Below are 14,911 nucleotides of genomic sequence, written 5' to 3'. Positions count from 1 at the left end.
TGTTATCTATAGATTGTGTAAAATGCATGCATGCACATATAAATGTATATGAATATAAGAATATAGATATGGATGAGATAATGTTGGACTCATGATTTTATTGATATAAGCATCTGTTGCTGAAGACATTTCCTCTATCAGGATGCAATGACATTTCTCTGCAGAGTTGTTGATCACTGAAAGGTTAATTTTCCAAGAGTCACAGACAATATGTGCTACAGACACACCTGAACTTAGTTCTGATTCTGATAACTGAGGTTGTTTTTTATCTACTCTGCTTTGGTGATTCTCAGTAGAAATGCATGCATTATCATACCAAACATGTTTTATACAAACATGGATCTTTATTATAGTTTTATATTTGTGTGTATAGACACACATATAAACACAAATGTATATAGATTCTTCAGATAGATAGTGAACCGAACCAAGAATTGAATAGGAGAGGAGAGAATAGGAAACAGAAGAACATTTTCAATAATCCCAAGATGTAGCTTGTGAAAGTCATCCTAATTCACATATCCTCTTAATGACTCATCTCCTCAGTCATGGTACACCATCATTACCAATGAATCAAAATCACGGTTAATTCAAAGTGATATGGAAAATTACAAGGTATTTATAAGTATTCCTACATGATACCATGTGTGCAAAAAGGAATGTACCATAAATTATCAAGAGCATCTATGATAGGAAAAGGAAGTTAGTCGGTTGTGGAGTCAGATGGAGGAATTGTCAATGGGTATTCAAAGTCCCACAAAATATTAAAAGATCTTGAGAAAGACTTCTAGCACACTGGATAGCTTCTCTTCTAAAGGATTTATAGGAGGATATAGATGAGAAAAAATGGATGGGTTGTGATCTACTTAGTATAGGTCACAGATACCTTTGATGAGGTCATAGATACATTGAATTAGATATATACAAGGAGTATATTATAAGAATATACTGAAAGAAAATTTTAAGATTGGAAAAGAGATACTAAAAGACTACTGGGTCTATATCCCAAAGAGATCATTAAAAAGGAGAGAGGACCCATTTGGGCAACAACTCTTTTTGTAATAGAAAGGAAATGGAAAATTGAGTGGATGTCCATCAATTGAGGAATGGCAAAATAAATTATGGTATGAATGTAATAGAATATTATTATTCTATAAGAAATGATGAGCAGGCTGAGTTCAGAAAAGCCTAAAAAGACTTACATGAACTGACACTGAGAGAAGTGAGTATAATGAAAAGAACAATGTTCATAGTAACAGCAAGATTATGTGATGATCAACTATGATAGACTTAGCTCTTCTTAGTAAGATAGTGATCAAGATAATTCCAATAGATTTGGGATGGAAAATGCCATACATATTCAGAAAGAGAATTATGGAGATGGAATGTGGGCTGAAGCATACTATTTCCAACCTTTTTTTGTTTTTGCTTTTTTTTTCTTCCTTGTGTTTTTTCTCCTTTGTTCTGATTTTGTTTGAGTTATATGGAAAATGTTTGAAATGAGTGTACATGTATAACCTATATCAGATTGTTTGCTGTCTTGGGGAAGAGAGAGGTAAAAGAGAGGAGAAAAAAAATTGGAACTCATAATCTTACAAAAATGAATGCTGAAAACTATCTTTATGTGAAATTGGAAAAAAATGAAATTCTATTAAATGAAAAGAAAAAGTTGGCAAAGAGCTTTACATGTATTATCTCCTTTAAAGCTCTAAAACAACCCTTTTGTATATGAGGAACCTGAGGCTTTGAAAAGTCATGTGACTTATCAAGGATCACACAAAAATAGGTCAGATGTGAGGTTCTCCACTCATCTTTCTTGTAGAAACCTCAGGGAAGAAAGAACAATAAATCTAGCAGGAGTATTGTCAAAAGGCAGATGACCCAAAGTAGATGATCTTATACACATGCCACAAGTTTTCAAGAGGAGGCCATATTAAAGTAACATGTTAACTAGCTACTATACTTGTAAGTCAGTGGCTGATTAATATTGTATCTTTTTAATTTATTGGATTGAGGAAAAATAAAAAATAATAACTATCAAAGAAAAACAAGATTATGAAAAGAAAGTGAACTAGAAAAAAAGATCCATTCTTGCCATCTAGGGGAAGAAAAAGTATACAGGAATATGTTTTGAAAAGAAAAAAGGAAAAAAGACCCAGGGTCTTAAAGAAGAAAATGACTCTTTGAAAATTAGAATTGCAAAAAAAAGGAAACCAGGGAAGTTATAAAAGACCAAGAAATAATAGAACAAAAAATAAAGAATGAAAAAATAAAAGAGAATGAAAAACCTCTCATAAGAAAAACAAGAAATCTAGAGAGCAGATGAAGAAGAAAAGACATAAGACTAATTCGACTATCTGAAAACTATAGACAATAAAAGAATCTAGATACAATAATGAAAGAAATTATTACAGAAAGTGATAGAACAAAAGGGAAAAATAGAAAAAAAATCAACTGATTACAACCTGAAAGAGATCCTACAAGGAAAACCATATAGGAACATCATTACTAAATTTTCAAACCCCCAGATCAAAGAGAAAATCTTTCAAGTGATAATATCAACAACAACAACAGTAACAACAAAAACAACAAACAATTCAAATATGCTAGAGCTACAATTAGAGTCATACAAGATTCATCACCAATTACAATAAAAGAGTGCAGGACCCAGAATATTATATATTAACAATCAAAAGACCTGGAGTTGCAGTCAAAAATATATACTATTCCGAAAAATTAACATAATATTGAATGAAAAAACAACATTCAATGAATTATCAGAGTTTCAGTTTCATTGCAAACAAACCTAAACTCAATAGAAAATTTAATGTATAAGAACCAACATCAAAGACTGATTTCAAGAGATTCAATAAGGACAAACTGTTTATATTTTATATGTACAAATGTAAGTTATAATTCTAAAATTGCCATTAGTAATTGGTTAGAACAAAAGAAAATTGGGATCAAGATGGGTATGACGTGATTATATGTGGTGAGGGTAGGAGGAAAGAAAAGGGGAAAAATAAAGTTTAAAAGTGCATAACAGAAAAGAAAAAAACCTACAAAGTAAAGATAAACAGTTCTGAATACTAAAGTTTTTTTTTTAATATTGTATACATGTGTGTGTATCTATGCAGGGGGTGATACAGAGACAGAGAGACAGAGACAAGGGAGAGAGAGGGAGAGAAAGGGAGAGAAAGAGAAAGAGAGGGAGAGAAAGAGAAAGAGAGAGAGAAAGAGAGGGAGAGAAAGAGAAAGAGAGAGAGAGAGAGAGAGAGAGAGAGGGAGAGAAAGAGAAGAGAGAGAGAGAGAGAGAGAGAGAGACAGATAGAGAGAAAGAGAGAGAGACAGAGAGATAGAGAGAAAGAGAGAGACAGAGAGACAGACAGAGAGATAGAGACAGAGAGACAGAGAGAGACACACAGAGAGAGAGAGAGACAGACAGACAGACAGACAGACAGACAGACACAGAGAGAGAGAGAGCTTTAAGATTCACCTGCATAGAGATGATAATTGAATCCAAGGAATCTGATGGGGTCATTAAGAGAGTATAGAGAGATAAGAGGACACAGGTAAGTATCTTAGATAATTTAACTGAAAATCCATCAAAGAATATTAAAAGAGAGTAGTTAGACATGCATGAGGAAACCCAAAAGACAGCAATGTCACAAAAACAGAGAAATAGTGTTTAGAAGAAAGTGATCAAAAGTGGTCAATAATGTCATACTCTGCAGAGTAGTCAAGAATGATAATAACAGCAAAAATAGCAATTAGCCTCTACATAGCATTTTCAGTTTTGCAAAAAGCTTCACAAATATCTCATTTTATCCTCACAACCACCTGGAAGATGTTGACTTGCCCAGGATCATGAGGCATAAGTGTTTGAGGCCAAATTTAAACTCAGGTCTGTTTGACTTCAGATCTAGAAATCTGTCTCTTGCACAGATTTAGCTGAGAATTTTTAAAAAGGCTATTTAATATCATTGGTAATTTTAGAAAGGGCAGTTCCAGATAAATGATGAGGTTGGAAGCCAGTTTATAAAGGTTTTTGAAGAGGCAGGTATACAGGTAGGAAAGGTGACACAGTGGTGCTGGATCTAGTGTTAGGAAGACCAGAATTCAAATACTTCTACAGTAAACTAATCACTGGTGTGACTCTGAATTGGTGACTTATTTTCTCATCTGTAAAATGAGGATAATTACAACACCAACCTTTCAGAGTTACTATGAAGATAAAAAGCACTTTGCAAACCTTAGTGATTTAACAAATATTAACTATTATTATTAGGAGAGTGAGAGGTAGCTTTTTCAAGGAATTTAGCTAAGAAAGGAGAAGTGATATAGCATGAAAACTACAGGGGATAGTAGAATCTAGTGGACATTTTTTAAAGAGTAGAAGAGGTCTGGATGTGTTTCTAAATATCAGGGAAGGAATCAATAGAAGAGTAATTAAAGATTGGAGATAGAGACTGGAAATAATAGAGATTATCCGATAGAGAAGATAAGGAGGAATGAAACTAAGGGTTCATGCAGAGAAATTGATCTTGGCAAAGAAAAACGACCACCTTTTCATCAGAGACCAGAGGAAAAGAGAAAATAATGAGGGGTAATGGAGGAGATAGAGGGATGTGAGATAATAAGATGGAGAGAGGGACTCATAGAGCTCAGAGCAACCAATTGTTTTGGTGAAGTATAAGCAAAAAATTGTCAACTTAAAAGGTAGAGGAAGTGGAAACTGTGGCTTGAAGAATAAAGAGAAAAATTAGAAGAGTCTCTGTGATGAGTCAGATGGAGAATCAACTAGGAAGGAATAGGATAGCTTCGCCATAATGAAGGTCCAATCATAAGTAAAAGTTTTTATAAAAGATGTGTATAGTAACAAAGTTAAGACTACAATAGAAAAATATAATTAACTTGTTTTGTGCTTTTTTCACAACCTTGGTCTAAATAATGAAATCAAATGAATCAAAAAAGTCACATTTAAACATAAAAAATGAAACTATTATTTTATGTTAAATATTTTACTTACTTCTTTTTTAAGCCAGTCATTCTCCAAGATTTCTCTATTGCTGCGTTTATCAATGTTTTTTACTGCATTCTAAAAAATAATAATTCAAAGAATAAATTCACAATGTTAATTAATCTTACCCTTTGCCTCCACATATACACACATGATATATAATATATAGAGATACATATATGTATATATATTTACACACACATATTAATGTTTCTGACCATTCCGTTACCTTTGCAATACTGAGATGTAGCCAATTCTTTCAATGTAAATGGAAAGTTTCAATTGAATGATTTTACATTATGATTTATAAAGATAGTATAAATTATGATTTATACAGACAGCATATCTGTATATGTAGCCAAATCTTTCAAAGTAAATGGAAAATTTCAGTTGAATGATTTTACACTATTATTTATATATACAGATAGATATCTGTATATCTAAAGAAAGTAAATGGTGAATCAGTTGAAAAAGTACCTATTCTTGTGATCATTTCCATGACTGACAGTTATTATTGATAAATCATGCAATCATCTTTAACAATTAATATGGGAGTAAAAAGTTTTGGATTAACTATGCTGTATTCTTTTCATGCACGTAGGCATGAGAATTATTTTATTATATCATTTACAATTTGACAAAAACAAAAAATAGGGCTGAACCTGAAGGCAAGAAAATCAGAGTTCAAATTTGATCTTAGACACTTATTAGATATATAACCCTGGACAATTCATTATCTCACAGGGTTGTTGTAATAATTAAATGAGATATTTATAAAGCATTTTGGAAAAATGAAAGTGCTATATAAGTCCCAGTCTATAAAAATGATATGAAGAAGTTTACTTCTTTTTCCCTTGAAGGAAATCCCCACTACAAATACCACCACTGCTAAAAGCAAAAACAAAAATACAGAAAGGCTTAGTGACAGCCTGTATTTGTCTAGTCGAGCCTGAGAGCAAATTCCTAGACCTCTAGACCTCTAGTTCCTGGATGGTGCCATCTGCTTTTTTCTTTTTCTTTCCTGGTCACAGCTCAGAGACTAGCAATTCTGAAGATGAAGGATGTTTGAAGGATAGAGTATTGCCTTGTGAATAACCCCGACTTCAAGAGTTCCCAAATTCTGGATCGCCAAAGATAGCAAAGGTTCCTGAGTCTGATAATCAGGCACTGGCCTCCCAGGAAATATAAATTTTCTCAATACTAAAAAGTATTGAGAATAAGGAAAAGTATTATCCTACAATTTAAGTATATGACATGGTAGGCAGACCTACCCAATCTTTCATTATATTGCTGAGAGTTGTTCATGTAGTTCAGATTTAAGGTGGATGGAGGGGGTATATAATCAATAAGTATATGATCATAAAATATCATATCTTTGGTAGTTTAATGAAATCTAATTTGATTTATTCTTCTTTATTTGCTCATCAATTCCTTTGAGTCCTATATGTTTAATGAATTTTTGTAATAGTTGAAATAGAGTGTCATACCACAAACTATCTTGTACATTCAGTACAAATGCAGGAATGGGGACTTTGTTACATATTTGTTGGCAAAATATACATGAGCTTTTGTAGAGGGCCAGAACTCTGGAGAAGTATACTTGAAACAAAGTGTTAACTCAGTGGAACTGATGAGATGATGGTTCTCTAGTATACATAGTACTTAGCATGGTGATATAATGGGTCTCTAATTCAAACATACTCAGTATACTGTAATGATGTCATTGTAATAGGGTATTTAAACTGGGGACAAAGTCATACTCGGGGAGACTTGAGACTGGCAGACTATCAGACTGCTGGATGAGACTGTGTCAGACTGAGACTGGATCAGACTATGACAGACACAGACTGTATAAGAGACAATAAAGACTTTGGCTCTATTCTTGTCCATTCTCAGAGTGTCTAGACTAAGGCCCTTCCCTTCTGGAGGACCTCCAGAAAGCTAGCTTTATTTTGGAAATGATCTTGGATTAATTTCAAGTGGGGTCAATAAGACAAAAAAGATAAGCTGACCCTTTAGTATTCTTGAGATGAAACTTTTTAAAAATTATTTTATTTGTAATTTAAGATTTTATATTCTGGGTTTGTTTTAAAATAAGCATATAATGCATGGTAGTGGGAAAAGTAATAAATTTATGGCTCACTAGCTGTAATGCATTGTTAGAATATAATTTATACATGTTAAGTACAAAAAAGTTATGATTACTATTACATTTTTGACAATTCACAATTTTATTTATATTTTATTAATCAAATATTTCTTTGTTGTAGCAGATATATGATATTAACTTAATTGAAATAAACCCACTTGGAACACCAGTGTATTTGGAAAAAACCATATATAGAAGCAAGACAAAAGAAAAAAATAGAAAACCAAAATATACCTGTGTGGCCAATTCCTTCTTTTCAACCATTTGTTTCAAGGTGTTGCTGCTAATTCTCTTTCTAGTTTCATCCAGAGAAGCTCTATAATATTCTTTCAAAAGAAAACCAGAGCTAATTTCAGGCAAAGTTGTAAAATAACCAAATTCCTTCTTCTCTTTTCTCCACTGAGAGTTTCTGTGTTGATTCTTTCTTGATTTTCAGCATTTTTTTTGCCCTCATTCAACCTCTTAGTAAGAGCTCTCATAAAATGGTTCGCACTGTTGGGAAGAAGTATCATCCATGGCACCTGGATACTAACAATATTTTGCAACTGTTTGCCCTTCAGATCTCATCATATGTTGGTTGTCTGCTTGGCCCTTGCAAAAGAGGCATCCATGGGAAGATATTTAAGCTATCTATTTTCATATGGAAACATGCCATAAATAAGCAATAATTGGAGAAATAAAGCAATTTTACAGCGTATGTTTATCAGACTGAGAATGTTTACAAAAATGGAAAATGAAAAATGTTCAAAGCATTGTGGGAAAATAAGCCTATTGGTGCAAGTGTGGTGTGGTGACACTTGGAGCTGTGAATTGGTACAACCATTCTGGAAAGGGATTTAGAACTACAAAAAACATTACTAAACTCTGCATATCATTTAACCCAGAAATACCAGCAACAGGCCTATATGTATCCAAAAGATGTCAAAGAGGAAAAGTTCCCATACAAAAATATTTACCACAGTTCTTGGAGATCAAGAACTAGAAACTGAGGAGTGTCCATTAATTGGAAATAGTTGAAAAGATTAAGCTATATGAATGTTATGTGCTGCAAAAAAAATAATGAAAGGGACAGTTTCAGAGAAATCAGAGAAAAATTTGTATGAAATGATATAGAGTTGAGGGAGCAGAACTATGAAAAGGCTTTATACCATAACAACATTGTAAAAATTAACAATTTTGATGAATAACTTTGAAGACTTAAGAACTCTGATCAACATAATTATCAACCATGATCCCAAGAAGACCAATGATGAATTCTACTCATTCCCTGACACTGATGATGGGTTAAATATGTAGACTATCTTGCTTTCTGATATTGTTTCATAATTGCAAATTTATTAAAAAGGCTTTTTTTTTTCTTTTTTGTGAAGAGAATTTGAAGGAAGAGACAGTGCTTGTTAATTTTTAAAAATTTCTTAGATACAAGTTTCATAGGTTTCTAACAGTTGAACAGTTAAAGAACCAATTTAATGTTATTGAATCCATGACCAGAAAGCCACCACTGCTTAAAATGATCTGAAAATTTTAACAAACCTAATAAAATAGAACATTTTTCCTATTCAATGCTATTGCTAAACTATTTGAAACATTTCTGACTGGGATATCCAAAGTTCTAAACACAACTTAATGCTCTAAATCCCCTTCAGAAATTCTGTAAAAGTAGGCAGCATCTCAGACAACTAAAGGATAGCCCACTACACGTATTCTGCCTTCCCAGCAACACATCTCATAAAGAGCTCACTTGAAAAGACAAGAAAATAAAGCACAGCTGCATTTACGTTAGCCTACCAATTAGGAGATGAGAGCATCTGCTTTATATTCTAGTATTTATCCTTTTTAAAGAAGTAAGAAAAGAAGGGAGTGTGGAAGGGAGGAAGAAAGGAAAAAGGGTAGAAAGGAAGGAAATAAGGTAGAGAAGGGAGAGCAGAAGGTAGGGAAGAAAGAAGGAAGGTAAAAAACAAGAATTTATTAAGCACTTACTATGTGCAAGACATTGCGTTAATTGCTAGGGATATAATAAAAGCAAAAAGAAAGACAGTCCCTGCTCTTAATGATTTAACATTCTAATGAGGAAGATAACATGTAAAAGTGAACTAAAAAGCAAAACGTTGGCAAACAGAGGAATAAGATACCCAGAAATCCATAAGTAGATATGGAAGGAAAATGAAGGTTGGCTGGCCTCCACAAAATGGAGGTCCCAGGAGGAACTCATTAAAAAAAGATGAATGAGAATGTGATACATATTACTCTGTACTGACAAATTATGGAATATTATACATTCTTGCTCTACATAAATTATTAGAGGAAATCAAGGTGGTAACAATGAAGAATATTAGCTCTGAAGTCAGAGGCCCTGAGTTGGATCCTGTGTCAGATAATGACACACCTATATGACTTTGGACAAATGGTAAGTCACTTAAATTCACTAAGTTTCTGGTTCCTTAGTTGGGCCAGATGACCTATGAAGTGCCTTCTGCTTGTCTGTCATTGAATATATGAGTCTACTCCTCATTTCTGCAGAATACTCTAAAGTTCCCACTTTAAGATTCCATAGTCTTAAACAACAGATACAAAAGTTGCATCTTCAGAAGGAATCTGTATTGGGATTCAGAGAATCCCAATTTTTTACTCTGATTCCATTGCCTTACAGTATCTTCCTCTCAATCTCTGCTTCCCCTTCCATCCACTGCATTTTCGAGCCAGTTTTCTAGATGCCCACTAGTCCCAAGGATGCTTCCTCTAAGCATCCTTTTCCTAATACCAAAAGTTAGTGCTTATTCTAGTAGATGTTGCCTTCTATAATCTCTTGGAACCTCATTATGGGATTTAGGGAGACTCCTTCCTTCCCTAACTCCTTATATTAATGATGATAATGTATAATGTGAGGAGTACCTATTTTTCTCCTTATTCATTCCAGTGTTGTCTTCCTTCTGAGAATTCATTATATGTACTTGGATTAGTTTGGAAGAACTGACCTGACATTTTCCTTGTATTCTCTTTAACTGAACTGATGTCATTTTCTAAGGAGGTGATTAGCTTAGCATGTTGTTCACTTCCTACATTCTTGTATTCCTCCCAATATTCCCTCTCTCCAAGTTTCTCAAGGAATGTTTTCTCCGCATTGCTTATCTGCAAGCGCATATCTGTTGAAAGAAAACAAAAATGTAACATCATAGTCAATTATTTCTACCATATTGTTCTCTGAATGATAATCATTCTGCAGTTACTAGTACGTTGTAATCTTATTGCATAAGAATAAAGAAGTGTTGTTTAGTCATTTTCCAGTTGTGTTTGATCCTTTGTAATCCAATTCAGGGTTTTCTTGGCAGAGATACTGCAGTGATTTGCCATTTCCTTCTCCAGCTCATTTTACAGATGAGGAAACAGAGGCAAACAGTGTTAAGTAACTTGCCCAGGATCACATAGCTAGTAAATGTCCAAGATCAGACTTAAATTCAGGAAAATGAATCTTCCTAACTCCAGGCTCAGTGTTCTGTCACTATGCCACTTAGATACCCAGGGTAAAGAATAATAACTGAAAAATACTGTCATCATATGAAACAACTTCATGATACTTTTATTTTAAGCCACTCTTTAATGAAAAATTTCTTTATCTGCCACTTCTACTTCAGAGATATTGTGTGGATTCTTGGCCATCATGAGAGCCTACATAGTTTGTCTGATGATCAAAAGTTCTAGTGTCACCTACAAATACTGTTTTGTTTGATAAGAATATAATGGTCCTCTTTTATATACTGTTAAATTACATGTAGCATTTGTTGGTATATATCTGCTATCCAAGCTTATCATGCTTCTGACCAAGGATTAATTTTTACTTAGGTCACCACCAAAGTTCTGGCAACACTTTATTGAAATGTCTCTGATGAATTAATCACAAAGTTTGAAAGTTTGAACTGTTTTATTGTGAAATTTTAGGATATACTCCTCATGAAAACCTACCTTTTATTTTCATTTATAATCATATGAATTATTACTTCCCAGGGATGGAAATAGCCTTATATACTGTAAAGATCCATAGATTTGGATGGAAAAGACTTTGGTCTATATTCAAATAGACTATTCTGACTAACAGTCAAATAGAATACTTTGTCCCTTTCTTTTGTAATTGTATCTATGTCCCTTCATTTCCCTGAGTTTTTGCTTCCTCATCTGTAAAATGGGGGTATTTAATCTACCTCCTGGAACTATTATGAGGAAAGCAATTTAAAAACCATAAACCAGGGTCACAAGGAGTTTGGAATGTAAACAGATAGTTTTTTTAAAATAATAATAATCATATTTTATTTTTTCCAAATATGTATAAAGAATAACTGTCAGCATTCATTTCTGTAAGATTTTGTGTTCAAAATTTTTTTCCCTTCTCTAGACAATACATAATCTAATATATGTTAAACATGTGCATTTCTTCTATACATATTTCCATATTTATCATGCTGTACAAGAAAAATCAGATTAAAAAGGGGAAAAAAGAAAGAAAATAAGAAAAACAACAACAACAAATGTGAAAATACTAGATTGTAATCCACATTCAGTCTCAATAATATTCTCTCTGGATATAAATGACTTTCCATCACAAGTCTATTGGAATTGGCCAGAATCATCTCATTGTTGAAAAAAGCCAAGTCCATCATAGTTGATCATCACATCTTGTTGCTGTGTACAATGTTCTACTGGTTCTAGTTCACTTTATTGGTTCTAGTTCACTTTACTTAGCTTTAGTTCATGTAAATCTTTCCAGGACTTTTGAACAAATAGCTTTTAATACATTAGCCCCCAGGCTAAGGAATACTTTCAGGACTTTTGTCCTGGATAGGCACTGGAAATGCTGAGGAGAAACCCTGGAGCAGTAGCAGACATTCTATAAGAGACTCCCAGTGGCAAACCCTCTGAGGCAAAGCCATCAGAGACACTTTACACATGTCTCTGACCCCCAAATGTTAGTGAAACATTGATGATAATAATAACTAATACTTATATAGACTTTGCTGTGTGCCAAGTACTGTGCTAAATACTTTACAGGTATTCTTTCATTTGATCCTGATAACTCTGGAAACTAGGTTCTAACATGATCCCCATTTTACAGTTGAGGAAACTGAAGGGGAAAGTGCCCAAGATCATATAACTACTATCTGAGATGGCATTTTAATTCAAGTTTTCCCAAGTCCAAGTCCAGCATTCCATCTACTATACCACATAGGTGAATCCAACAGGGAGAAGTTTAATGTATATAAATTCATCAGGGAGAAGTTTAATTTATCTAAATTCATCCTTACTCAATATCCCTGCTAAGCTCTTCTTCTGATAGATGTCTGTGTCTTTAGTTGTAATTGTATATTACTGAAAGCTTTTAAAAGGGAACATTGTAATGATACAGTGGAAAGAATGTTGCACCTGGAATCAGGAAGATTCGTCTTCATCAGTCCAAATCCTGCCTAAGACACTTGTGTGACTCTGGGCAAGTCACTTAACCCTGAACACATTTCTACAATTTTACTTTGGCTTCTACTAATTAAATCCAGAATTATCCCAGAAATAATAAGTGAACACATGGTGAACACTTTCTTGGGGCATTCTCAAGGGTAAAACAACATGTCTAAGCCTTCTCCTATGTCAGCTTCCCAATTACCTGCCTCTCCTCACTTCCTATTTGGGGGTGTGGGGAATAGATAAGGTGAAGAACTTACAGGAATGTATGAATTCTTTTTCTGTATTTTATTATTTCTGTGTCTCCCCTATGACCTGTATAATATGTGCAGGCTCATATCTACTTGAGCCTTGGCCAGCTAGAAACATATTTACTTAACCTGAGCTGATGACATTTATTGGTATTTGACATTTATCGATATTTAGTCTATTAGCTGGACCACTGCTTGATTAAGCCTGAAGGCCTGATTTTCTGTTTCCTAGAAATCAGGAGATTTCAGGGAAACAGAAACCTTCCATTCCAATCTCCCCGAATAGCAACAACCAATTAGATGTCTCCCCCTCCCCTCCCCTTCTCAATGCTCTCTTACTTGTGATGTAATTTCTTGTATAAAAGCTATGTATCTTTACTACTTCTTTAGCCCTCCTACCGCGAGCTTTCTCTTTCTTATCTTGCGATGGGACGGCTCATCCTCCGGAGGTTTTCAATAAACAACTTTTCTGCCTTCTACTGAGTGATCCCTGAGTAGTCATTTTGGGTAAGGGTCTTCTACATCCCTTACAGGGGCTTATGGAAGAATTGCCTTAGCATGTGATCAGAAGATATACAAACTTGGCACATATTCTGCCTCGCTATAACGTCACTCCTTTCACATACTCTCTGACACAGCCAACAGCCTTTTCACTATTCCTCATACATGATGTCCATTTTAACACCTGACTTCCCCATCTCTTAAGTGTGAGAATAATGCCTTAATATTAATTATTTTGTGGAGGAAGTGCAAAGAGCCCAAAAGAACTCTGTCCTGTGTTAATGACATGATATAATCAACTGAATTCATTGTTTATTATTTCCCATCCTTCTATCACAGTCTCCAGACTCTCTGTTCCCCTCTGATTTCTTTCTTTTCTGTCTCTTGTTCACAGTCTTATATAGTTTGATTACATAGGTGGTAATTAAGCAATTAATTAAGAAACTGCTAACTGGTCATTAAGAAATGTTCACCTAGTGATAAGAAATTGGAAACTGAAGGGATGCATATCAATTAAAGAATGGCTGAATAAGATGAATGTAATTGAATACTAGTTTTCTATAGAAAATGAGCAGGTGGATTTCAGAAAAACCTGGAAAGAATTATATGAACTGATACTGAATGAAGTGATCAGAACCCAGGAGACACAGTTGTTGTACACAGTAACAGCAATATTGTGCAGATGATCAACTATTATAGATTTAGCTCTTCTCATGTGATCCAAAACAATCATTCTGATAGATTTGGTAAGGAAAATTATGGAGATTGAATGCAGATTGAAGCATACTATTTTTATTTTTTTCCCTTATGTTTTTTCCTTTTTGTTCTCATTTTTATTTCCCAGCATGACTAATTTGGAAATATGTTAAAAAATGTATAGCCTAGATCAGTTTGCTTGCTATCTTGGGTAGGGAGGAAATAAGGAGGAGAGAGAAAAAAATTTGGAACTCAAAATCTTATAAGAATGAATGTTGGAAACTATCTTTATGTGTAACTGAAAAAAAATACTATTAAGTTGGAAAAAAAAGAAATGTTCATAGCATCTTGATTCCACTGTCGGGAAAAAAAAGGCATTTAACTGATAGTTCAATAAATAAATGTTACTGATAAATTCCAATCATTACTAAATAACCTTTCAAATTTTGTTCCTGGTCTTTAATGAATTTCCATTTTTGTTTTAGGGCCTCTTCCACTTCTTCCCTTGTCACTATGGTGGCTGCTTCTGCTTTCTTTTGTTCTTCAGTTAGGTCACTTAACAGATTCTTGATGTGCCACAACTGCTCTGACTTGAGTCGTGCATTCTGAGATTAAAGACAAGAGTAAATGAGCTATGTTAGCTGAAGCATTCACATTTTTTTAAACAACCTTTACTTTACTTAGTATGGGAAAATACACAGAGCCAGAGGCAGATTGAAAGATGGCAGCTGATGGAGACAGATGGCTCACTAAGAGGAGTTCCTGGATCCAACTAAGAGCTGCAGGAATGCCAGCTGACAAATGATGGAGATGTTCCTAGAACATGTCTCCTGGACTTAGCAGATGAAT

General features: G+C 34.0%; 1 protein-coding gene across 5 annotated transcripts in view; it reads right to left on the bottom strand.

Moving 5' to 3' along the window:
- The window catches only part of CCDC83 (coiled-coil domain containing 83), an 82,383-nt gene that overhangs the window by 14,667 nt on the left and 52,805 nt on the right, over positions 1-14,911 (bottom strand). For all 5 annotated transcript variants that reach the window (XM_051987263.1, XM_051987262.1, XM_051987265.1 and 2 more), the window contains 4 exons: positions 14,499-14,667; positions 10,145-10,312; positions 7,404-7,495; positions 5,030-5,098 (listed from right to left, as the gene is read on the bottom strand). In XM_051987263.1, coding sequence (XP_051843223.1) covers positions 5,030-5,098; positions 7,404-7,495; positions 10,145-10,312; positions 14,499-14,667 — 498 coding nt within the window. The remainder of the gene's footprint in view (positions 1-5,029; positions 5,099-7,403; positions 7,496-10,144; positions 10,313-14,498; positions 14,668-14,911) is intronic.

The sequence above is a fragment of the Antechinus flavipes genome, chromosome 3, assembly GCF_016432865.1.
Source record: "Antechinus flavipes isolate AdamAnt ecotype Samford, QLD, Australia chromosome 3, AdamAnt_v2, whole genome shotgun sequence".
Classification (NCBI taxonomy): Eukaryota; Metazoa; Chordata; class Mammalia; order Dasyuromorphia; family Dasyuridae; genus Antechinus; species Antechinus flavipes.
Note: the sequence above shows the minus strand (reverse complement) of the source record. Positions and strands in the feature narration are given on the sequence as shown.